At 43.0% G+C, this 25,553-nt stretch overlaps 1 protein-coding gene across 1 annotated transcript in view; it reads right to left on the bottom strand.

The window, feature by feature from the left end:
* MYO7A (myosin VIIA) overlaps positions 1-25,553 on the bottom strand; it is a 778,803-nt gene that overhangs the window by 44,185 nt on the left and 709,065 nt on the right. Inside the window, exon 44 of the mRNA XM_086933887.1 lies at positions 25,137-25,224. Coding sequence (XP_086790013.1) covers positions 25,137-25,224 — 88 coding nt within the window. The remainder of the gene's footprint in view (positions 1-25,136; positions 25,225-25,553) is intronic.

The raw sequence follows: 25,553 nt of genomic DNA, 5'->3' as shown, positions 1-25,553 counted from the left end.
TTCTCCAGAAAGGGTGCCATGTCTTCTTTGTACCAAGATACAGATTGGCATAAGAGATGAATGTTGCCCTGTAGTGGATAGATTATCCTGAGGACTGAGGGGGTTACTTGCTAAGGTGTGGTGCAAAGTGAAGCTAAGCCTTCCATCAATGTACTTACCATTATAAAAAGCAGCCACAAGGGACATCGCCAGACAAATGACCAGACAACTCCTAGCAACTAACTACCTCAGGCTTCAAGAAACTGGTGCACTTAGCTACATGGAGCATACCAACTGAGTATGGGAGCATAAGCTGTGTAAGCTGGTAGAATATACTAAAACTAGATACACTTCAAACCTAGCTGTACTTAATGCACTGAACGGACAATTAATATTGCAAGATCAGAACAATTTATAACAACATTCTCATCTAATTAGTTAAGTTGTGCTGTTGAATGCCAAAAATCAACCCAACTAACAGCCATTAAACATTTTTGAATAGTATGTAATGATTTTCTTTTTGATGGAGGCACTTAGGAAGTTCCACAGCGATTCAGTATATGTTTTCCCTGATGTATTTGACCAAACATGTATGGAATGAACTACAGGCTGAGGTCAAAGAAACAAAACGTCTGAGATTTTTCTTATGCACATTTCATTGCAATTAGAATACGACGACTGGGTCTAGGGAGATGTAACAACTTTCTTTAACAAGCATTTGCAATGCAATAGGTCTCGCAGTTGTTAGAGTTTGAGCCATTGGCATTGTAAATGGCAATGTCTTTTATTTATGTGTTGGTTTTTAAAACGTAAATAAAAGGCATTGTCATTTACAATGCCAATAGGTTAAACTCTTGTAAATGCGAGACCTATTGCATTGCAAATACTTGTTTATGAAATCCCTCCGAGGGTACTGGCCAGCCTTTCTCCTTTTTGGATGCCCTCCTCTCTTACGGCTGGATGGAAGCTGCCTTACACTGTTAGCACCCAAGCGACCCCGCTTTGGGTTTTGCATCCCTCGCGACCCCTTTTATCAGTGTGCAGGGCACTTCTCTACTGCAAGTCACAAAATACCCAAGGGGCTGAAGAGCCAGAGCCATGATAACACATTACAGCAACAGGACACAAGCGGCTAAAAAAACAAAACAGAACTCAAACGTAGACTTTTTTGTCTCAATGCATAAACGCTTTCTTTGATTTTATGGGCCCGAATTACATGCACTGCCTGGGTAGTACTGATTTTTACTGGGCCGCTATTTTACATCAGTGCCGTATTACATAGGTGCGCACAGGAGGTACAAATAAATAGTAAAGACTGGATAACCAGCATAAGGAAGAACGAACATTCTCGTATTTCTTATTTTGCAGGTTGCTTAATTGGCGCCGAAATTTGAAAAGATAGATGCAAATGTTTATTGTAACTTGTCAACACATGCAGATTTCGGTGCAAATGGCAATTAAACACGTTTTGCTCCACTAGGTTCGTGAGCTTAACCTCTATCTGGCCTATCTGCTGTGAGCTCAGGTGGGACCCGGCGAAGCCTTCAGCAGTAACGCCCTGTTCAGCGCCAGCGAGCTGATGAGGGCGTCCGGGGGCAAGAGGAGGAGATTGAGCCCGAACAGCAGAGCCATGAGAGGAGGGATGCATGCACCTGGACAACTTGTCATCATATAGTGGGCCCGCCTACAGGAAGAATGAGAGCTGCGTTCAGGAACATGCATGTTTTACTCCTCCCTGGGGCGGTTGACGGCCCTTGGGCTGATGCACCTCTTCCTGGCAGAGACAGCTCCTCATCTCCTCATCTTTCGAGTCGGAGCGGCCTCACTACAATGGCCAGGTCCTGTCTCGAGCAGTCCAGGGTTACATTTTACACGGCAATCCTTAAAGGCCACAGTGCCCCCTAGAGGCTAGCTGATGATACGGCCTCTGAAGTTAACAAGCAAAACAGAAAGCAGCTTGACATCCGGTCTGGGGAGGAGACCTGGGACGGCGAGGGCTGCCCGCGCATGCGCTGACCTGCAACTTTTGCGTGCCTCGGCGCCAAAGAGGAAGTGCGGGGGCTGAAGTCCCGGGATCCGGGTGAACAGCAGGACAGAGCAGTGCGGGGCTACCATGCCTATGGAGAGAGCCCCGCATTGTGCAGCCAGAACTGTAGAAGAGCTGGAGTGCTCCAGCTGCAGCCAGCCACCGTTTAGGAGCCCCCCCCCCCAGTCGATGGCCCGAAAGTTACACTGTAGCGGCTGAACGCGAAAGTGAAACTGTATGCTGGCTTGCCTGCGAAAGCGGGACAGGCGATGTGCGCGTGGCTGTACGTGCGCGTCCACAGACCCCAATCGCCGCGCGTGCCCCGGTCTGTCTCTCTTGAGAGGCATGACGCTTACAATAAGTCTCGCTGGCGACAGCGCTTTCGCGCTGCAACGCCAGGCGAGACCTAAAAATGAGTCTAAATAACATTTGGCTGCAGATTGAGATGTTTAAAAAGGCAAAAAAATGCAACAGGCATAATCATCTATGCACCCAGGATCTAGAACAACATCCTCATATCCTTCAGGACCACCCCAACCCTGCTTCAATTTACAAAAGATTTAAAAACACACTTCTTTAAAGAACACTACATCGCAATACATTAGCAGTCCAACAACCAACTACTGATGGAGCAAGTATTCGCACGTTAAGCGACTTGCTTGTATCAAGAACCTCAAATAATGTTAAAAGATTAATTCAACCTGTTTGTCTTACTAATATTGCACATTTTACACTACACGGGGTGTCCCAGCGACGCTTGCCTATGTGTTTACTAAACAGTAATAACGCTTGCCTCTAAAATGGCCGCTGCTTTGCGGGAATTTAGTCTGCGCATGCGTCGGTCATACCCATGTGATGTGACGCACTCGCAGTTCTGGAGGGAACTTGTTGCTCATGCGCAGTACAGCTCAAATGGCCGCTTTGTTTTCTCATATGCTCCGTGCTTGCATTGCTGCTTTTGCAAAGCTGTCTGTTCTGCTTAACTCCTAATGCTATAGTTATTATAAAGTAAGGGTGTAGTATAGCCAACCACGGTATACAGTGTATTCTTTTTTTTCTGTGTTTCTAAATTGTTTTCGCTTACTTTTCATGTATCATATTCCTTGGGCCTGGGAGGCGCTTGCTACTCCATCTTTGAAGCCCGTATGGTACCAGTCATGTGATGGGGGAAAAGAAAGTCATGCAGCAGTGGAACCCAGCCAGCTGGCAGCCGAAGCCAAGATACTCCTGGGAACCGACCTGTAACCCAGCAGGACGAAGCCGAACTGTACCTGCAGTTGCAACAATTGTATATAACTAATGTGTACCCCATTATTCTTTGTAAACCATATGCCATGGGAAGTTAGAATTTAAGGGGTGGGTACGAAAATGAATATTAAGCCTGACAAAGTCTAAATTTTAGGTGGTGCAATGACCTAACCTCCTCTTTTGACCAATCAAAATTTAGGGAACCTCTTACTTGCAACATTAGGGGGTGGTACACGGACCCGAAAACAGTATAACTAGCCTAGGTTTAGCTAGAGAAATTGTCCGACTTGTCCGAATAGCTGACCTGTCACTGACCCAACAAACTCTATAGGTGATTGATACAGAGGGCTGCGGAGCACTCTGTCCGTATTTCCACAGACTTAGTCGGGGTTTGGGAAACCTTAAGTGCTGGCGAAGCACTTTGCTGGGAGATTCGAGAAACCCAATTGGGGTTATTGGCAGATTCCTTGCAGGGAGGGGGTAGCGCAGGCGTTGCATCCGAAGCTGCAGGTGTTGGTCGTACCCTTTGGTGAGCCCGGTCCTGATCCAAATCCTGGGGTTATCCTGTCCTGACAGTCCATGAGCTGTACCTGCTCGCCTACTGGCAACCTAAGTCCTTGAGGGTCCTTCCCGCCTTTTTCCAACTGACCCGTGGCCAGGGTTAGTCTTCAACCTATCCTAGGTAAAAATAACTGAGTGTGGGTGTTTGTCTATCTAAACTTCTCTCTCTTGTCCCGAATAAAGCATAATTGCCTACGTCCTTTCCTGTTTTCTATAAATAAGGTTTTTCGTGCAAACTTGTCTATTAGCATGTTCCACTTTTCTCCCTACCTTTAGTCAAAATATTGAATCGTTTGCACATCTTGGGGCTCATTATGATCGCGGACGGACTTGAGTCCGTCCGCGACCATAGAGGAGGAGGGAACCTCCGCATGGCCTGCGGAGTTCCCTCCTGTCCAATTAGGATGTGACCGCCACCCTGGCGGTCACATCCTCTATTTTTACCATTGCTGCGGGTGCGGCTTCAAGCTGCACCCGCCGCAATGGTAAAAATGCATACATTGCATTTGTGTGCAGAAACCGGCAGGCACCGTGCGGTGCCTGCCGATTTCTGCATACAAATGCAGGGGGGTACCATAGGTACCCCCCATGTGCAGCTGCCACCCACCCCCCCTTCACCCAGGGGGCCCGCAACGGGCCCCCACAGTGAAGTTCCACATGCTTTTCCACGGCGGAAAAGCCGCCGTGGAAAAGCATCTCTTGTGCACCATCCTAATATGGCTGGCGGTGTCTGATAGACACCGCCAGCCATGTTACAGCTCTTCCGCCGCGGTTGTAAGTGAACCGCGGCGGAAAAGCGGCGGACTGAAACCAGGACCCACCAGCCATCGTAATGTGGCGGTGGGTCTTTGGTGGGTCCGCAGAGGATTTTCCGCATCCTCTGGGCCGGCGATGGCTTCCGCCGGCCCGGAGGATGCGGAAAATCCTCCATCATAATCAGCCCCATAATCTGTTCCATTCTTACCCTCCCTTTAGAGAATAAGCACATCTGGATAAATCAAATTGCATAAGTTTCGTTTCTTATGAACCGTTAGTGACTTTCGAAAGTCTGCTTTGATTAGGATGTTCCCTTTCTTTACCCGCCTTTAGTAAAGTTGTGAAAGTCTGCTGATCTAAAATAGCGTGTTCCTTATTTTTCCCTTCCCTTTATTTTTCGATTTCTAAATGTTTCTTACTCTCTTCATAGCTATACAATAGTTCTAATTCTAGTTATAGACAGTTTGATCTGTGTAAATTTGTGGCTCATGGCATATGATGAAGAAAATAATTAGATAAAGGTGTTCAAAACTTCTTGCGTCTGTGGTCATTATAAAAAGTACAAACCGTTATTTCAATGTTGCATGGTATTTTTTGGTGCTGCCTACTTAACCCCTTCGATGCTCATGACGGAATGGTTCCGTCATGAGCATCGGTTGAGCTGTGCTCATGACGGAACCATTCCGTCATGACCACACCCATTAACATTGGGGCCCAGCACTGGTGATAAATCTGGGCAGCAGCCATGAGGTTAATCCCACAGCTAGCTCCTGATCCATTGTGATCTTAGGTACCTGTTTCAAGTATTGGTAAGTTAGGTACACGGAATTAGAAAGAAGTGAAACTGAATTACTGATGAGTGTGTAGGTTACCTGATTAAAATATATACATGAAAATGTATTTATACTAGCCCAAGTGTGTATAAAGTTTGGTCGGGTGATCTGCGCGCTCTATCAGTAATTTTCTGGTAGCAGTAGTATGGTTAGGACGAGTTAAGATAGGTAGATAAGTTACTTGTTGATAAACTGTGAAAAATAATAAGTGCTGCTAAAATTTTTATTTCTGCTAAATCGATCGATCAAAAATAAAATTGCATTGAAATGTTATGAAATGTTTTGATGAAACGCTGCTATATTATTAAATGTATTAACAAACTCGTTAGTGATCGTTATATGTTTGTCTGGAATCTCCAGAGGCAGAATAGCGGTTGGTGAGTAGAATCCACCTCGCGTTGAGGTCAGTGGCTCGAGGAAAATTAGTGCAAGGTTAGGCAGAACTGGAAGCACTAATTAGGGTTTTCTATATGAATAGTTGAATAAATGATAGCAACGAGTTCGCTATTGAAACTTCAGTTGTGATATAACCTACGAAGGGTCACACGAGAAGGAGTAGTAGGTTCGTTGGAGCTTGAAATTGTAAATTGATACTTGTATAGCGCACTACTCACCCACAAGGGTCTCAAGGCGCTTGTACAAATACCGCTGTGGAACCCATCCTGGCTTTCCCTGTGAGGCGTCCACTCCTGGGCACCCCCAAGGTGGAGGCCAGGCATCCTTAGCGTTGTGGGGGCCGTTGTGGAGATTAAGCAAGCTATTGCCAGAGTTGCAGAGTGGGACTCCATGGTTGGAATAGGCAGCGAGGCGAGAATTATCAGGTCCGTGGAATTTTGAGCCCAAGACCCGCCGAGGCGGGGAATTGAACCCTGGTCCCGGGCTAGACCTCTGCATTAGGATCTGCCGCTCTAACCATTGAGCCACACTTCTCCACTCCGCTTGAGTGATAGCAAAGGAGTTAGCTAGTGAAACTTTAGACTTAGTATATATCCCGAAGAGTGGATGAGTCAAAGAAGTAGCAGGTTCTCTAATGCTTGTGTGAAGGGTAGGCAGAAGGGTCTATCTGCAGTATATGAAAAGTAGACAGAAGAGGTTTACTTGCAGTGAAACAAATCTTTCTTTCTCGAGTACAGTGGCAAATGTTATATGTTGTAAATTAAATAGAGCACTTGCACTTTAAGAAAGAAAGAGAGTGTCCGTTACCTTGTGAAGGAGGGAGTCAGTCGCGGAGCTGTGCTGACGTCACTTTGTGCCGCGCTGGTATTGGTCGAAACAGCTGGTGTGTAACGGAGCTGGTATTGTAAAGGAGGGGTGAGTGCCGGAGCGTGAGACCGTGTCTCACGGAAAGGCCGCGCACCCATTGGTTGAAATTATTTGCAATCACAGTGTTGATTGGTTGTTGAAATTTACAAGACGCCCTAGCATTGGAAGAAAATAATAAACATAAGTACGTATTTTTCCCACCATTTAAGTTTCACAAATATATGTGGTATTCGGCTCATCCAGAGACTCGACCTGATCCTAGGTACCTAGGGTTTGCGAAAGATCAGTGGAAAGGTCGTAGACTAAACGGAATGTACGGAAGGAAGAGAAAGATGACTTTCGTAGACAAAGTTAAAAACTACTTCAAGAAGGATAAACCCATAAAAACTAGAGAGGGTATAATCATTCCACCACCTAATACTCCCGCATCTTTCATGTTATTTGACAAAGGGTATCATACCTGTGTATGGTTGGAAAATTGGGTGGAATATACCAAAGATGACAGAGTTTTAGCATTTCCCTTAGATGGTACCTTTAACGGTAGAATTTTGTTTAATTTAAGGACCCGAATGAATGATTTACATCCCAGACCAAGATTGACGCAATATGAGGCCCTAGAAGAATGGGAGATAGAGGCGTTTGAACGAGACAGACCCAGAATGGATAAGGGGTTAGCAAAATTTTATCCAAAGGCACAGAGAGAGACCAGAGAGAAAAAAATGAAACAGTGGAGACAGAATACGATGGTGGAAGGGCTGTTCCCAGTACGTACTGTAGACGAACCTGTAGGAGGAAAAAGGACAGAGAAAACCCGACACTTAATGGCTGCGTGTGATTCAGAAGATGAATACCTGGAGGATTTATTAATGAAAAATCCACCGCCATATGATGAGGAGTCTAGGTCCTTGAGTTCGAAAAATCCATTCTTTAGGCCTTCCAGTAATAGTGCATCTGATACGACAGGTCCAGGTTATAGGCCTAGTGGTAATGAGGGATTGAGCATGCCCGATACAACTGTTCCATGTTATAGACCGTCCTGTGGTGAGGGATCAAGTATGACAATTCCAACTGCCCCGAATATTTACCCACCTTTAACTCCACAAGTAATACATGAAACCTCCATGGAAAGGGTTTTACAGGATCGAGAAAGAGAATCCTTAGCTAAACAGAGCACCGAACTTATCCAGAAAATATCACAGTTAAATTCAAGTCCAGAAGCTCTGACAATTCCAGTAACCATTGGCCCAGTTGTTCCTCTTTACCGGGAAAGACAGGCTAGTCCAAAGACTCCAGTTATTACTCCAGCTGTAGTGCAGCCAAGAAAAGAGCCCTTAATAGTTGATGACCAGGCAAGTGAATGCGAGTCTGTGATTTCCTTAATGGACGTGCCCATAAGGGAACCTGAAGGCAGTGCACAGAGAAAGAACACTCAGACTAGTGCAAGAGAAGTCCTGATAGAGTCATTTGCAGGTACTCGAAGTGCCACAGTAGTGATTCCGGAAGAAATAGATCGATGGACCCGAGAATTAGAAAAGATAAATCCTCAGCCAAAACCATTCGATATTTACAAGTTAAGAATAGAATTGGAAGAACTGATGGCTGGGAATGTGGGACTAGACAGGCTGAACACCCTTAGTGAGGAAGAGTTATTGTTTATTTGTAAAAGTATTACCAGAAACACCAGAGTGTTCCATGAGAAACGAATGGACACAGCAGCTAATATGGGAATAGATGCCAGCAGATCCAAAGTTTTGCAAAAACCCTACAGAGCAGAATTTTCTGATAAAGATTTAGAAAACATGAACGTGTCAGGGAAAAAGGTGCAGATAAGAGAATTGCTGAACCTGTTACAGAAATGGGGAGACCTAGAAAAATGGAAAGCCAGGTGGGCAAAGAAAAAGGAAGACAGTAGGTCCAGACAAGTGTCTTCTGAATATGTCCTAAAAGAAGCTGACAAGGCAGAAACATTGTATCCTATGAGAGAAGTGCCAGGTGGAGGATATGTACATGTTCCATGGTCCAGACAGGATATTGTGTCATTTACAAATGATTTCCCAAAATTACGAGAGAAACCTGTAGAATGGTACCGACAGGTCGAGAGATTTGTTAAAGTGCAAAAATGTCTCCTGAAAGATCTAGATGGGTTCTTTGACATTGTAGGTCCAGTATATTTGTGGACAGAATGTAAAGTTGCCGTGGATTGGCCAAGTGAAGAATATGCTAGAGACAAAAAGACAGGAGTTCCCTCAGCAGAGGTGATGAGAAAGTATGATCAGATAATACTGTACTTGAAAGGAAAGGTGCCTGCTAAAGAAACTGATTAGACCCGTATAGATAGAACTAACCAAAATCGTGATGAAACTGTACATTCATCCTATGAACGACTGTTACAGGTGTTCAAAACGTACAGTGGACTAGATAACATTGAGATGAAGGATATGACCCATTTCATTTATCGATTCGTGTTAGGGCTGAGACCTGAAATTTCTCAATGGATCAAAGACAATAAAATCTGTTGGCAAGCCAAGCCTATTGATGAGGTTCTGAAGTATGCTAAATATTGTGAAGATGAGCTGGAAAATAAACGAAAAGAATTAAAAGAAAAAGTTATGTAGGCACAAGTAAAATTAGCAGAGCGCCAAGAACAGCAGTTAAGTAAAATGAATAATACCCAGAATCAAGGCCCTGGGGGTGGAGGGAATGCCAGAGTAAAAATGAGCAGAGAAGAAGCCCGAAAGAAATTTCCCTGTCACGGGTGCGGAAAGATAGGGCATTGGAGGGACGAGTGTAAGGCTGTGCAGAATGATAACGTGCAAATTAATGATTTGAATCCGCAGTTGCAGAATGAGGGACCACGAAAGACACAGCAACAGGTAAAACAGCAACAGTTGCCTTGTGCCCCTAGGCCAAACTATAGGAGCAAAGCACAACAGGGTGAGGAAGCAGAGGTTTGGGAAGGAAGGGAGGATAGAAATGCAGCAACTTCGCAATTCCTGTTAAATGATACATTCCTCTGTGATGAACCTTACTGACGGTGCCTGAGGGGGGAGGACGAGGAGTGTGTGCTTGGCGCCTCCTTGCCGGTAGACCAGTCAGGGCCATACATTGAAGGAAAGGTTGAAGGAAATGATGTCCCCTTTCTGTTGGACACTGGTGCTACCCGTTCTACTGTGAGAACAGCAGATGTTCCAAACCTACCCCTCTCGGGAGAAGCAATCCAAGTAGTTGGTGTTTCTAATCAATTAATTAGTACCCCAGTTACAGAGCCCATGGAGATCACAATAGGGAACTTCAAAGAAATGCACAGATTTGTTGTCTGTGACTTCAGCCCTGTGAACCTATTAGGACGTGATTTGCTGTGCAAAATGACCTGTACCATCTTTTGCACACCAAAAGGCGTTGAAATTCAGACCCCGGATGTAGATGGAATTTATAAATTGATGTTAATAAGGCCTGACTCAGAAATCAAAAGACTGACACTACTAGACTTACCTGCAGAGCTCCAACAGACAGTGAAACCAGAGGTATGGGATTTTACTGGAAAAGATGTAGGATTAATGGCAAATGTTGACCCAATTAAAATTTCCATAAAAGAAGATGCAGTTTACCCAAATACCAAACAGTACAAAATGAGTGCAGAAGTAAAAGCAGGGGTTGCCATCAAAATAAAAAGATTGTTAGAAGCAAATATCATACAGGAGGTAATGAGTAGTCCTTGTAACTTGCCCATAACTGGAATCAAGAAACCGAGTGGTAAGTACAGGGTAGTGCAGGACCTGCGCAAGGTAAACAAAATCGTCGTTCCTTGCTGTCCTATTGTGCCAAACCCTGCAGTGATTTTGTACCAAATTCCATGGAATGCTGAATGGTTTACCGTCATTGACCTATGTCACGCATTCTTCTCAATCCCATTGCATCCAGACAGCAAATTTCTTTTCTCATTTGAATTCGACAGCCATGTCTACATCTGGAATCGTGTCCCTCAGGGGTACACAGAGAGTCCTTCAATCTTTAATCAGATTTTGAAAAAGTGCCTTGAATCCTTGGTCTTACCTGGAGAATCAGTCCTGGTGCAATACATAGACGACCTCTTGGTGGCGTCTAAAAGTCGGAAAGACTATGTTGTTGACAGCATTGCCTTACTGAACCATTTAGAGGAAGGAGGGCATAATGTATCACCAGACAAATTGCAGTTCTGTACCTCTTCAGTGAAATATCTGGGGCACCAGATAGAGAAAGGTATCAGGAAAGTAACCACAGAAAGAATTAGGATAATTCGAAACATACATCTACCCAATACTCAGATAGAGATCAGAATGTTTCTTGGAGTTGTAGGATACTGTAGACAGTGGATTGTGGGATTTGCAGTTCTAGCAAAACCATTAATAACAAGCATTTGCAATGCAATAGGTCTCGCAGTTATGCGAGTTTAAGCTATTGGCATTGTAAATAACAATGCCTTTTATTTATGTTTCTAAAAAGAAAACAAAAATAAAAGGCATTGTTATTTGCAATGTCAATAGCTCAAACTTGCGTCAATGCGAGACCTAGTGCATTGCAAATGCTTGTTTGTTGTTGGGCTGCCTTGCCTCAGCAGGCATGATTTCGAAGGATGCCTTTTAGGGTTTTTCTTATTTCATTTCGGAACTACAGCAGTCTCAAGCCTATTCAAGAAAACTAGACAATATAAAAAAGATATTAGAAACATGCTTCACTGTCCCAAACTTCAATGAGTGTGGTGACGTTTATCAACCATGTGCCATTCAGCTTGAAGTATTTTTTCATTATGTCAGAATAAACCCTCAAATGTGTTAAAAGACCAAAAAATAAAAAATATCACAGTACATAAAAAAGATGCCTCCACTGTCATCTACATCAGGAAGGTAATTTGTTTTTTGTGCACTTAATTAACCCAATGGGTGCTGACTGGTAATTCATCTGATAATACTACAATATGTACAGTAAGTAAGAGTCCGTAATAACAAGCATTTACAATGCAACGGTCTTGCCTTTGCAAAAATTAGAGCTATTGGCATTGTAAATGACACATTTTTTATTCATGTGTTGGTTTTGAAAACAGATAAATAAATGGTATTGTTATTTACAATGCCAATAGCTTAATATCTCGCAAATGCGAGACCTATTGCATTTGCACCGACACACACACACACAAAGACACACACACAGAGCCAAACACAGAGCCACACACACATATATGAAAAGTTGGGGCTAATGTTTAAAATGTTGACTCATGTTTAAACTAATTGACGATCTGATCTGGTTTTCAGTGAACAATAGTCACCCGCTTTTAAATTACTTATAACAAATTGCTTCAAAACTACTGATTGGTAGTGTATACCACGTACATATTTATGTGTGTGTGCCCCATCCTCCTGAATTAAATTCTGTCTTTGCAGTGTAATTAAACCCTCATTTTATAATGCATTGAGTGCGCGGCGTTTGTAGAGAAGCAGAGATTCTCATATTGTTTTTAATCTAAGTTTATACATGGTATTTGTTTTGTGGTGCAGTTATGTTACATTGGTCAGCAGATGGCATGGCTTGGCTGACAACTTTATCACACCAACATTAGAAACACAGAAAACAATAAGGAGAACCCTAAACACACCTACCAATTTTGAAGATTTAGTATGCAATGTGGATGCAATGTGGACGGTAAACTTGGCATTTGGGAAAAAAAAACGTTTTCCATATTTTAAAACTTTTACCGTATTGTGTTGATGATAATATGCAAATGCCCGGGGCCCAGCTTCTAGGCGTAACATATGTTAAACGAAACACAAATCAGATGAACAACAAGGCTGTAAAAAAAAACAAGTGTTGTCATTTGCCACGCAGATAGAGTGCAATGGGCAGCTTGGGGCGGTCTTGCTAAGAATGAAAGCTTAGGATTTGGGATTCTTAAAAGATTTTCTTTTTCCAGATCTGTCATTCTGCATTTCTTCTCACCCCGTGAGTTACTTATGGTTTTTAAACCTTTACACGATTTTTAGCTTGAAATTATTACCTTAGCCAAATCGAAATGACTAACATTCAAAGTTGTTTTTCTTGTAGTAATAACTTTGGCTAGAATATTTATAGAACTGTATGCCCTATTATGCAAGCCTACTTGGCTGAGTAATACAAGATGGCATTTTGTTGACCACTAACCCAGAACGTCTTCTTAAGGTTTCTTCTTTGCCTCAGTGTACACGTAATTTACCGCACACTTTTTGAAACATTACAGGAATCAGGGTGTGAAATTTCAAATTAAGGTTTTGGTCACAAGGTTTTGGAAGCAGTGATGCCATAAAACGAAGACTGTGTTTCATGTTTGTAGTACTTATTTTCACTATTAAAGGGTTGGTGTATCCCAAAAACAGACAACTCTTGTATGTGACATTTCTTTCGGCCTATGCACTTTTGGTATTCCTTACATGTAATGTCAAAGATGTGGGGATAACACCCTGGTTACTAACCAGTAATCTTCATTATCCTTAGTGCCAATCGTCCAGTTCTTATAGCCCACCCTACATCCATTGAATTCCAGGCTCAATTGTCGCTTGGTAAGTCCAGGAAGTCTGAGGATTAGATATGCCTACACCACCCCTTAGTTGTCTACGGCATTTGCAATTCTAATTCTGTTTTTGGTCCAGACATGTACTGGAATCCACCTCACATGTAATTACTGCAACAGAGGTGTTCAGGATAATTAAGATTACTTTTAAGTAATCAGGGCATATGTCCGAGTTTCAATCACTTCCTTCGCTCTCTGACCAACTCCAATAGTAATATTATTACTGTTATGCCTAACTCAATCTACCAGCAAATGGTTACTGCCAGCAGACAGGCACATACCAAAAGCAAATGTGAACCACTGTTAATCACAGTCGTAAAATGGCACCTCCTTTTAAGCGCATCTGCTTCTTTAGAAACATGTACCAACAACTAGCAAATTTGTCTAGGGCAGTACTTGCCACCCCCCGCCTAAACCCGGGGCTACTAGCCCGCCAAAGAGGATCACGATTTGCACCACTGATAAAGTACAATAACCGTCAAATATGTCTAGCGTTGCATGTGCTCCCAATAAAAGGAGACCTGTATTATGGAGCTGGTTGAAATTGTCCATCTGGAGGATGGTCCCTTCGGTATTGAGTAGCTAATAATCAAAGCAAGCATATACAAATAGCAGACTGATAAAAAAAAGGTAGGGTGAAAACGTTTTTATCTAACTATTCCCATAGTGGGGCTTCTCTGGCTTGTTGTACAAATGGTCTACATGTTGCCTCAGAGAGGGGTGGAGAAAATATTTCACATAAAAAAAAATAAGAAGAAGTAGAACGTTCTGGTTGTGTGCGTGATATTGAAAAAAATTGACGACTAACTTTTATAAAGACGTTTGAGCAAGGGTAATTTACAGCTAACCACAGCTGTACGTTCCAACGGCGTTTAATCTGATAAGTAATGTTATTCGAGGTGCATGCTATGAAAACTAAACACTGTCCTGGACGCTCAACACAAGAAAACCAATTGCAGTTAACAAAAAAAAAAAAACACATCAGTCTTCAAAGACTTACTCAACATTGTAAAAAAAAAACTACTATAAACAATAAGCTGTCTAAAAGAATCTCCAAAACAAGTGTTCACTTTAAGTAGAACATCCACAAACACCCACCACGCCACAACACAATAGAATGATTATGAGAGTGATGCGTCCTTCTCAAAGAGTATATGGGTGGGTCCTTCAAATCAAAACATGGTAGGAGCTACTTGCATCATTATTTAACTTTGGCATTGGACGCAGGCAGCGAACGGCATGCTAACGACATATTGCCAATACCCAACCATTTTTAGGCTTTCAATAACGCAGAACACCACACATTTTCGAGCACTATCTATAAACAACTAAGAGAGCGCTCTATACTGCGACACTCAACGCACAGCACAATTCCAATAAACAGGGAGGGCAACGAGACTTCGTGTGGTCCTCAGTTTGTTTACATTACGGGCCGCAGAGTGGGGAAAAGCACGATACCTTGTTCTATCCAGCACACAATGCTAAGGGCAGACGAGAGGGACTGTGAATGACAACGAGGGGATATAATACGGTAGAGGCATACCACTACCCTAAAAACACCCAGGCCCAAAATTCCCCGACGGCGCCATAAGGTAGATGGCCCGAACCATAAACACGAGGTGCACGACTACACCCCTAGCCATGGCCCTTTCACTTCGAATTTCGGCGGAAGATTTCAGTAGCCCCTCCGCCTTCGCTTACCTTCGTGGGTCTTGGCGATCTTCGCCATCTTGCCGGACGGTATCTATTTTCTGGTTCTACGCAGGGGCGATCTGCTACTGTTTCCGGTAGTGCGCAGTGTGGATGGTGGAACACGCGTACGTACTCAACAGCTCTAGAAATAGAGTGTTAAATTCATGTGGGACACAGGAGCTTCAAAGGCTATGTTGTACGCATGATCGATAGTAGGTAACCTGACCGCCATCTTAGAATGGTGTTGCACCACATTATTAGTTGGTGTCGAAACCAGTCTGGCTAATGGCGGGCGCTTCCACCCGTTTTAAACTTAGCTTAGTATTCAAATTAAAACAAAATACATTTTAAAACTTGCAGATGTTTTTCTGGTGCACCATCACCTTCGTGGTCATTCAAAGTAATAAGTATTACGTCGAGATTTCTGAGACCAAAAACTGAAGTTCGCCTAGAGATAACAAGTCTTAAAACCAGAACCCCCTCTCCCCTACCTCCTCCACCGCCGAGGAACGTGCTGGAATGACGGCACTAACAAAACTAAAAAAACAAAAACGGGGCGGGAACAGGATACTGAATCCCGCCCCTCCAGGACTCCCTGCCCTGCCTCATGGTTGCCAAGGCAATATTTCTGAAAATATTGTCGTGCTACCGTAAGGCAGGTCATGGAGTCCTCGAGAGGTGGGATCCAGAGCAGACAAATCTGCTAAACAGGAGCTTTTTCCAATGGCAGGCCTCTGTTTCGAGAGGCCTGCCAATGGAAAAAGGGGGCGTGGTTTCACGCAGTACTGAAAATCTCCTGTTCACAATAAGTCTTTGCCTCCAGCAGGGCCATGCCCTGCAATGGAGGCTTCGACCTAAAAATGACAAAGAAAGGAGCAAAGGACCCAGTGGAGTGGGACGAAGAAAGCATGTCAGCTTTTACAAAATTACGAGAATGTCTGTGCACAGCTCCTACATTAGGGATGCCTGATTATTCGAAAGAATTTGCACTGTTTTGTGACACACGAGACAATTGTGCACTGTCAGTCCTAACCCAAGCGCATGGTTTGACTAGACGTCCAGTGGCATATTTTTCTGCTACTTTGGATCCAGTGGCTGCTGGATTGCCTGGATGTCTGAAAGCAGTAGCTGCAACTTGCATGAGTCTTGAGCAGAGAGAATCCATCATCATGGGACATCCTGTAACTGTGTATGTTCCACATGCAGTTGTAATCTTACTGACCCGAACTAAAACCCAGTATCTCACACCTAGTCGGCTGACTAAGTATGAGAGAATTCTGGTGGGTGCAGCAAATGTAACCATTACTCGATGTAACATATTGAATCCAGCTACCCTATTACCAAATTCACTCATTGCAGAAGTAAAGGGAGAGGTCGAGCATGATTGCATTGACCTGACCAAGTTCAGGACAAAACCACGCCCAGACATTAAAGAAATGCCCCTGCCTGTTGAAGATTATGAACTGTTTGTAGATGGCTCGTGTCTAAGACATGAAGATGGAGGCCTAAGTGCTGCCTATGCTGTGTGTACATTACAACACGCAGTGGAAACGTCCTATTTGTTTGGAGTCAAGTCTGCATAAGTAGCCGAATTGGTTGCATTGGCAAGAGCCTGTAAAATTGGGAAAAATAAGAGAATAACCATATACACGGATAGCCAGTATGGTTATGGGGTTGTGCATGACTTCGGCCAATTGTGGCTGCAAAGAGAGTTGCTGACTTCTTCAGGTACTCCTATCAGAAATGGGAAAGTTGTACAGGAGCTACTGGAAGCAATCCAGTTTCCAAAAGAATTGGCAGTGGTCAAGTGTGCTGCTCACAAATCTGGCAATGACGATGTGACAGCAGGTAATCGATATGCTGACCAACTGGCCCAACATTGGGCAAGATATAAAATGTCAGTCAATATCAAGTTGGGGGGAATTGGAAACAGCTGCCAACTTATAGTGTTTGAAGATGTACAAACATGGGAAGAACTGAGAGATTTGCAAAATGCAGCAGGACCAAAGGAGAAGAAAAGGTGGAGAAAGTTTGGTTGTCAGAAAAGGAATGAGGATGGTGTCATGGTTTACACTGATGGTATGCCTGTATTGCCTGACAGCTTGCTTGCTCCTATGGCCCGGCTAATTCATGGGGATGCACATATAGGCAGGGATGCAATGGTTCGTGTCTTTAGACAGACATGGTTCAATTCGAAATTCAGGAACATTGCAGAGGCACTCTGCCAGAGGTGCTTGACCTGTCAACAATACAATCCTGGAAAGAAAACAGTAGTTTTACCAGGTACAATCGGAAAAGCAGAAGGTCCTTTTATCAGATTACAAATTGACTTTATTCAGTTACCCCCCTGTAAAGGAATGAAGTACGTCCTTGTCATTGTCTGTCTATTTTCAAAATGGGTAGAAACTTATCCTGCAAAGAAAAATGACGGCATTACTGTAGCCAAATTGTTACTGAGGGAACTGATACCTAGGTACGGTTTTCCAGTCACAATTGAATCAGACAGAGGTGGGCATTTCCAAAATGAAATAATAGGCCAAATCTGTGAAGCATTCAAAATTACCCAAAAACTGCACTGTGCATATCGCACAGAGGCTTCTGGAGTGGTAGAACAACTGAATGGCATATATCAAGTCAAGATTGGGAAAAATGTGTGAATCTACTGGAATGAATTGGATAGACGCTTTGCCCCTTGTCTTGATGGGAATCAGAAGTATTCCAGATCGGAAGACAGGCCTGAGCCCCCATGAAATACTGATGGGAAGAGTAATGCGGCAAGCATGGGTACCAGGACACAAACTGATAAGCATTTCTGATGATTTGGTGCTAGAGTACTGCAAGCAACTGGGTGACCAAGTGCATTCTATCTCTCACCAGATTGGGGAAGACGCCGTCGCCAGGCCAGCAACTCCAGCCCATAATCTGAACCCGGGTGATTGGGTTGTACTAAAGAAACACACCCGGTCGAGTTGCCTTGCACCGAAGTGGGGAAAACCGAGACAAGTGATTCTTGTTACCACAACAGCGGTGAAGTGTGCAGGTGTGCCAAAGTGGATCCATGCCAGCCATACGGAAAGGGTGACTGAAGACGAAGAAACTGAGGCTGAAAGTTGTGCAGCTGAGGGGTCTCCAGACGTTGGTCCTGAAGTAGCTGATGATGAACAACCGAGCACCAGTCAAGATGAGTGGGTCCCAGTAATCGACCTGACATTCGATCCCATAAGAACCAGAAGACAAACCTACTTAGATAGAGAGTGGGATAGTGAGGACGAGACAGGAATAGAAAAAGAAAATCAGATCATCGAAATCCATGTCAAATCGGATAACGAGGAAGGTCAGATAGGGACAGAACAAGTTATCGCCACACCTCCAAGAGCTCCTGAGATTGAAAAGGGACAAATAGAAAATAGGGCGGAAGTTCAAGTAGAAGAAAATCAAAGGTTCGAAGTGCTTGAACAGGATCAGATAGAGATAGATAAATATGTTCAGGAAGAAGAAATTGAAATCAAACAGAGTCAAATCCAGCATACACCTGAACCAGGCCAGCTTAGTGACCAGGCAGAAGAAACCGACCCAAGACCTGGAACTAGTCAGACAGATAGGGAAGAAGAAACCATTGAAGCAGATGTGCCACAATTGAACGAAAATAAAAGAGCATTAGAAGAAAGCCAAGTAACCGTGCCAGTCAAAAGATTCAAGAAGAAGAATAGGGAACCAAGGTTCATAAAAAGACTGAAACTAAGACTAAAGACTGTAGAGGAGAAACTTGAGCAAAGGAAACAGGCCTCCAGTAAAGCAGAACAGTCTGGAGTAAAGCCTAAGAGAAGAAGTGCTCGAATAAAGAGATTGAACAGTAAATATCAGAATCCTGAATGGACTTATCTGGTGTTGGAAGAATTTGAGAATCTTGATATAAGTGACGAAAGTGATGAAGAATTGATTGCTAACCAGAGTACCGAAGAAGAAGAACCAACCTGAAGTTGCTCTGTGTAAGAAACCTGTATAAAGTTACAAAGAGGGGTTGAAAAACTTCTTTTGAGCCAAAATGTCTGATTCCAATGTGAATGGAAGGCCTAGACGTAATTGTTGTAAAACATGCTTTCAAATATGTATATGTAGTATAGCACTAGTTCTAAAACTATGGATAGGACTGACTATAACTATTCCTTCTATGATGAGTAAAAACCCGAGTCTGTACCCAAATAATAACCTACCGGATGACACTGTAGAATCACACACTAGAAGTACACTACAAAGTATAGACTTACTAGACAGACCATTTAGCCTGAAACAAACAGAACTAGAGTTAGAAGCACCAGATGAGGAAGGATTACACTTTGACAAGATTAAGAACAAAACTCATTTAAATGTTTTCACAAACCTATTAGTACACTATGTAGAGACCATGGAAATAGACGACTGTTATGTCTGCATGAAGCTACCCACTTCAGTAGCTGAAGGTGTGACTTACCACCACTTACCCTTAACCTATGGAATTTCCTCTAATATACTAACTAGCTTATTTTATAGAAGAGGACCGTTACAGTATTACTACTCAAACTTTGATGTGACATTTTCTGAAATTCCTGTTCGAAGAAACCTGAACCCTGTACATACGACTCGAGATGTAGCTAACTACATGGGTGATTATTTTCTAACTGTAGGGAAAATTAACATAGATGACGCACACAAAAATAACTTGACTTGTTCTTTACATGAAAAGGAGAAAGAAGTTCTGGATATGGTAGAAAAGAGAAGAGAAAGTTTCCAAAAGAAGGCCAAAGACAAAACTCAGAAAGTTCCTAAATGGGCAGAAAATATAGGGAGCACCTCAAATGGTGGTGCAAATGCTGCCATGTTACTGGATTTCGAAAAGAAAGGGAAACTTTGTCTTCACAGAGAAATGACTAGTTACTATAATAACATATTCATTGGTTCCAGTGAATGCGAACATAATTATAAGGTAATTGGGAGATGGGGATTCAAAGATGGGTCAGAGCCGGTGTTTCCTGGAATTTATTTTATATGTGAAAACAAGGCTTATTTCAAAATGCCGGACCATTGATACGGAAGCTGTTACTTTGGTATTGTCTTTCCAAAGATATACCATGTGGGGAAAAGCACTGGAAGCACTGAAAAGACTAATAAATTAGCACACACAAAAAGAGAAAGTGCCGGAGAAATAGTGGGACATATTTTTAGTGCATTGATACCTGCAGTGGGAGTGACTCTGAATACACACAGAATTTGCTAATTGTCAACAGTAGTGGATCGGTTATCTACTGACAATGCTGGAGGTTTCCTGATGGTCAATACCGAGATGGTTGCGATCAGATCTATGGTTTTACAAAACAGGCTTGCTCTTGACACCTTATTAGCAAAAGAGGGCGGAGTCTGTAGAATGTTGAATGCGCAACATTGTTGCACTTACATACCTGACAAAAGTGTGGAAATTAAAAGGTATGTGAGGAACATTACAAATTTGGAAAAAGAGCTCAAACTACTGGAGGTTGACAGTGCCTGGAAGAGACTAACTGATGGTCTCTCCTCTGTAGGTCATTGGTTTTCTAATTTAGGGAAAAGTCTTTTGAGTAAAATACTGATGCCAATCATGGGGATAAGTATAGCAGTGTTTATCATATTCATTTGTTGTAAATGTTGCAAACATCAGAAAAAGTACACTGTGAACAAGAGAGGAGTGAAGAGGAATGTGGATGAGTTAGAATTAGAGGAACTGAATAATCAGATTTATAAAAGGGTGAAAAATTCTCACCCTAATAAAGAAACGAAAGAAAGATGAATCGAATGTTCGAAAAAATTTAACTGGGAAAAATGTGAAAAGTTGGCATCTGGTTCCATTAATAGTGATGATAGTAAATATCATCAAAGAGGGGATTGATGGAGCAAGTATTCGCACGTTAAGCGACTTGCTTGTATCAAGAACCTCAAATAATGTTAAAAGATTAATTCAACCTGTTTGTCTTACTAATATTGCACATTTTACACTACATGGGGTGTCCCAGTGACGCTTGCCTATGTGTTTACTAAACAGTAATAACGCTTGCCTCTAAAATGGCCGCTGCTTTGCGGGAATTTAGTCTGCGCATGCATCGGTCATACCATGTGATGTGACGCACTCGCAGTTCTGGAGGGAACTTGTTGCTCATGCGCAGTACAGCTAAAATGGCCGCTTTGTTTTCTCATATGCTCCGTGCTTGCATTGCTGCTTTTGCAAAGCTGTCTGTTCTGCTTAACTCCTAATGCTATGGTTATTATAAAGTAAGGGGTGTAGTATAGCCAACCACGGTATACAGTGTATTCTTTTTTTTCGGTGTTTCTAAATTGTTTTCGCTTACTTTTCATGTATCATATTCCTTGGGCCTGGGAGGCGCTTGCTACTCCATCTTTGAAGCCCGTATGGTACCAGTTATGTGATGGGGGAAAAGAAAGTCATGCAGCAGTGGAACCCAGCCAGCTGGCAGCCGAAGCCAAGATACTCCTGGGAACCGACCTGTAACCCAGCAGGACGAAGCCGAACTGTACCTGCAGTTGCAACAATTGTATATAACTAATGTGTACCCCATTGTTCTTTGTAAACCATATGCCATGGGAAGTTAGAATTTAAGGGGTGGGTGCGAAAATGAATATTAATCCTGAGAAAGTCTAAATTTTAGGTGGTGCAATGACCTAACCCCTCTTTTGACCAATCAAACCTCTCACTTGCAACATTAGGGGGTGGTACACGGACCCGAAAACAGTATAACTAGCCTAGGTTTAGCTAGAGAAATTGTCCGACTTGTCCGAATAGCTGACCTGTCACTGACCCAACGAACTCTATAGGTGATTGATACAGAGAGCTGCGGAGCACCCTGTCCGTATTTCCTCAGTCGGGGTTTGGGAAACCTTAAGTGCTGGCGAAGCACTTTGCTGGGAGATTCGAGAAACCCAATTGGGGTTATTGGCAGATTCCTTGCAGAGAGGGGGTAGTGCAGGCGTTGCAACCGAAGCTGCAGGTGTTGGTCGTACCCTTTGGTGAGCCCGGTCCTGATCCAAATCCTGGGGTTATCCTGTCCTGACAGTCCAAGAGCTGTACCTGCTCGCCTACTGGCAACCTAAGTCCTTGAGGGTCCCTTCCCGCCTTTTTCCAACTGACCCGTGGCCAGGGTTAGTCTTCAACCTATCCTAGGTAAATATAACTGAGTGTGGGTGTTTGTCTATCTAAACTTCTCTCTCTTGTCCCGAATAAAGCATAATTGCCTACGTCCTTTCCGGTTTTCTATAAATAAGGTTTTTCGTGCAAACTTGTTTATTAGCATGTTCCACTTTCCTCCTTACCTTTAGTCAAAATATTGAATCGTTCCCACATATAGCCTGTTCCATTCTTACCCTCCCTTTAGAGAATAAGCACATCTGGATAAATCAAATTGCATAAGTTTTGTTTCTTATGAACCGTTAGTGACTTTCGAAAGTCTGCTTTGATTAGTATGTTCCCTTTCTTTACCCGCCTTTAGTAAAGTTGTGAAAGTCTGCTGATCTAAAATAGCGTGTTCCTTATTTTTCCCTTCCCTTTATTTTTCGATTTCTAAATGTTTCTTACTCTCATTCATAGCTATATAATAGTTCTAATTCTAGTTATAGACAGTTTGATCTGTGTAAATTTGTGGCTCTTGGCATATGATGAAGAGGCCTACCCAAATATCTGGTGCAACGATTGCAGATCGTGCAGAACGCGGCTGCGAGACTGCTAAAAAACATCCCTTTTAAACAGCATGTCTCTCCGCACTTGCGCGATCTGCATTGGCTCCCTGTAGCCTGCAGAATCAAGTTTAAGGCTCTAACTCTGGCATTTAGAGCCCAACAGGGGACCTGTCCCTACTATTTAAAGCTTAGACTCCCCAGATACTATCAGGAGAGATGCTTGCGCTCTAATTCACGACACCAGCTTTCTATCCCCCGCGCCAGGAGAGCCAGACTCGGAGGCAGATCCTTCTCTGCCTGTACGGCGACACTCTGGAACGCCCTAACGGCCAACATCCAATTGGCTCCAACGGAAGCCAGTTTTAAGAGGCAGCTAAAGACTTGGCTCTTTTCCCAGAATAACTAAACACTCCCTCCCCTTTCTCCGCCCACTCTGCCTGGAAAAATGATCATTCAGCGCCGGGACACCTCCTTGCGAGGTAGCTGTTCGCGCTATATAAATATCGGTATTATTATTATTATTATTAAGATAATTAGATAAAGGTGTTCTAAACTTCTTGCGTCTGTGGTCATTATAAAAAGTACAAACCGTTATTTCAATGTTGCATGGTATTTTTTGGTGCTGTCTACTTAATCCCACAGCTAGCTCCTGATCCGTTGTGATCTTAGGTACCTGTTTCAAGGATTGGTAAATCAGGTACACGGAATTAGAAAGAAGTGAAACGGAATTACTGATGAGAGTGTGTAGGTTACCTGATTAAAATATATACATGAAAATGTATTTATATGGGCCCAAGTGTGCATAATGTTTGGTCGGGTGATCTGCGCGCTCTATCACTACCTCTCCTATTACTTCTTGTCTTAAGCTCGTCTTTGACCATATACAGCACTACATTGCCTTATGACACTGTTAGCTATACAGAAATACCACATACATACATACATACACACGAACTGTAAAGACAAATATCTGTCCCTAGCTTACCCCAAGGAACATAAAAGAGACCACTAGTCATCTTCTCCCCCTGAACTGTAATTGGGGTTTTCCTAGCGCTGGACAACTTCAACAGCTTTTCTTTGCCACGCGGCCGGCCCCTCGGGGTTGTAGGCACGGCGCTGTGTTCATTACTCTGACTTAACGAATACTGTTGCACACTCTTCGCGGCCGGCCTCGGATACGAGGTTGTGGGCTTAACGCTGTGTACTTGTGCCCCTCCGGGGGTTTTGTTCCAAAATAAAACAGACTTGTAACAAAAGAGACCACTAGAAAATTCCAACTGATAAATGTTGAAATGTGAAAAAATGTCACCACAAATATCAGTTGAAGTTCAAAGTCTTCAGTTGGAAATAAGGGTGTATGTATGCACATTTGGGGAGAAACCTTTGTCCAATAACCTCTAGGGGTATATTACTAAAGTTTGCACAGGAGTTTGCTTTCTGATGTCATCTGCATTGATGCTAGGCAGCCTCTAGTGCTCCTGAACAGTATGAGCTGAATAGCATCATATCTTATGTTCAGTTCTCTCCCATTCACGCAACACAGTGCAGCAACTTTGCTCGCTCCCCGGCGTTGCGTTACATTTTAATAAACATGTCCTCATGTGTGTAATATTGCACCGCACAGGAATCAGAGCAATACTCATTTTTGTGGCGATGTGTGGTGGTGGTGGGCACTGCTACCCATGTTTGGCAGCTGCTGCTTATTTTCAACATGAGACTTTGACACAATGCAGGAGACAGCAAGGCAGGAAGGAAGATGAAGAAGCAATTAGGAATACTGTGACAAAGGAAGAAAGGAGGGAATCTACAAGAGGGAAGTAGAGAAACAGGAAGTGTGTGATGATAGAAGAAACGTTCATGGGTGGAATCAAGAAGAGAGAGTCTTGGTATTCGGCAGCATAATGGTGGGCTTGTAAGAAAGTATCATTCTGGGTGGTGTTCCCATTGGCAGACATTTAAAAAGATCCCATTTGCAATGCATGGATATGTCCTCAAGTGCATGGTGCAAATGCTGCAGATGTACGCATGATGGAAATGCACATTTGATTATCCTTTGATATGTTGCTTTTAGCTGCATGAAATAAATATTAATTGATGCAGAGAAATCCTTTCCCAAACATATCATGGAAAGGCACTTCTGCCTTTAAAAGTAGCAGTTTTACATATGTACATGAAAAACATTACGGAATACCCGTACACTTACAAGTAGTTTCAATGTACACTCCATGGCCCTTTTTCTAGACCATACCCTAATCTTTCTTCCTCTTCAGTTCCAGGCATTTTGTTTTTCTGCTTAATGCGTTTTGAGCATGAGTGTCTCTTGGAGTAGGTCCACATCTCACCTCTATTTTAGTGGTCCTGTATAAACTCTAATCCCATTCACCTTCTTTGAGGTTTTATGGTTTTTCCACATGTAGATGAACACAGACCAAAACAAAGAGTACATCAAATTGCCCCCACCCACATCACTGCAAAACAGCCCTCTTGAATATCTGGTAATTACCATCTTTCGCCGGCCGCGCTTTCTTTATCCAGTCAGTGAGGTGTCTCACGAAGTCGAAGAAGAAGTCTCCTTCTGGGACACTAATCACCTAGACAAAAAGTACACTTATTTAAACTACAAAAGGCAAAATCTTCAGTTACAAGGTAACTTTTTTTAGTTGATCTGATGTAGAATATAGTTTAGAAAAAATTACTGGTATGTCTATTGTAGGAGAACCATATGTTATTATAGATTAAGCAATGCATGTCCTCTTTTACACAGAATTAAAAATGTTCTTTCCTGAGCACACGTGTGAACTTTCAGGTTTGACCTTCAAAAGGGGGAGAGCACAGTTCTGAAAAATAGAGTGGTGGCTGTAAAGTGCCACTTCTTTCACCGCCAGCATGAGAACATGCAAGGTCCCCTTCTAGGGGAGTG

This window comes from Lissotriton vulgaris, chromosome 8 (genome assembly GCF_964263255.1).
Source record: "Lissotriton vulgaris chromosome 8, aLisVul1.2, whole genome shotgun sequence".
In the NCBI taxonomy this organism is placed as follows: domain Eukaryota; kingdom Metazoa; phylum Chordata; class Amphibia; order Caudata; family Salamandridae; genus Lissotriton; species Lissotriton vulgaris.
The sequence above is the reverse complement of the archived record's forward strand: the minus strand, read 5'-3'. Positions and strand labels throughout refer to the sequence as shown.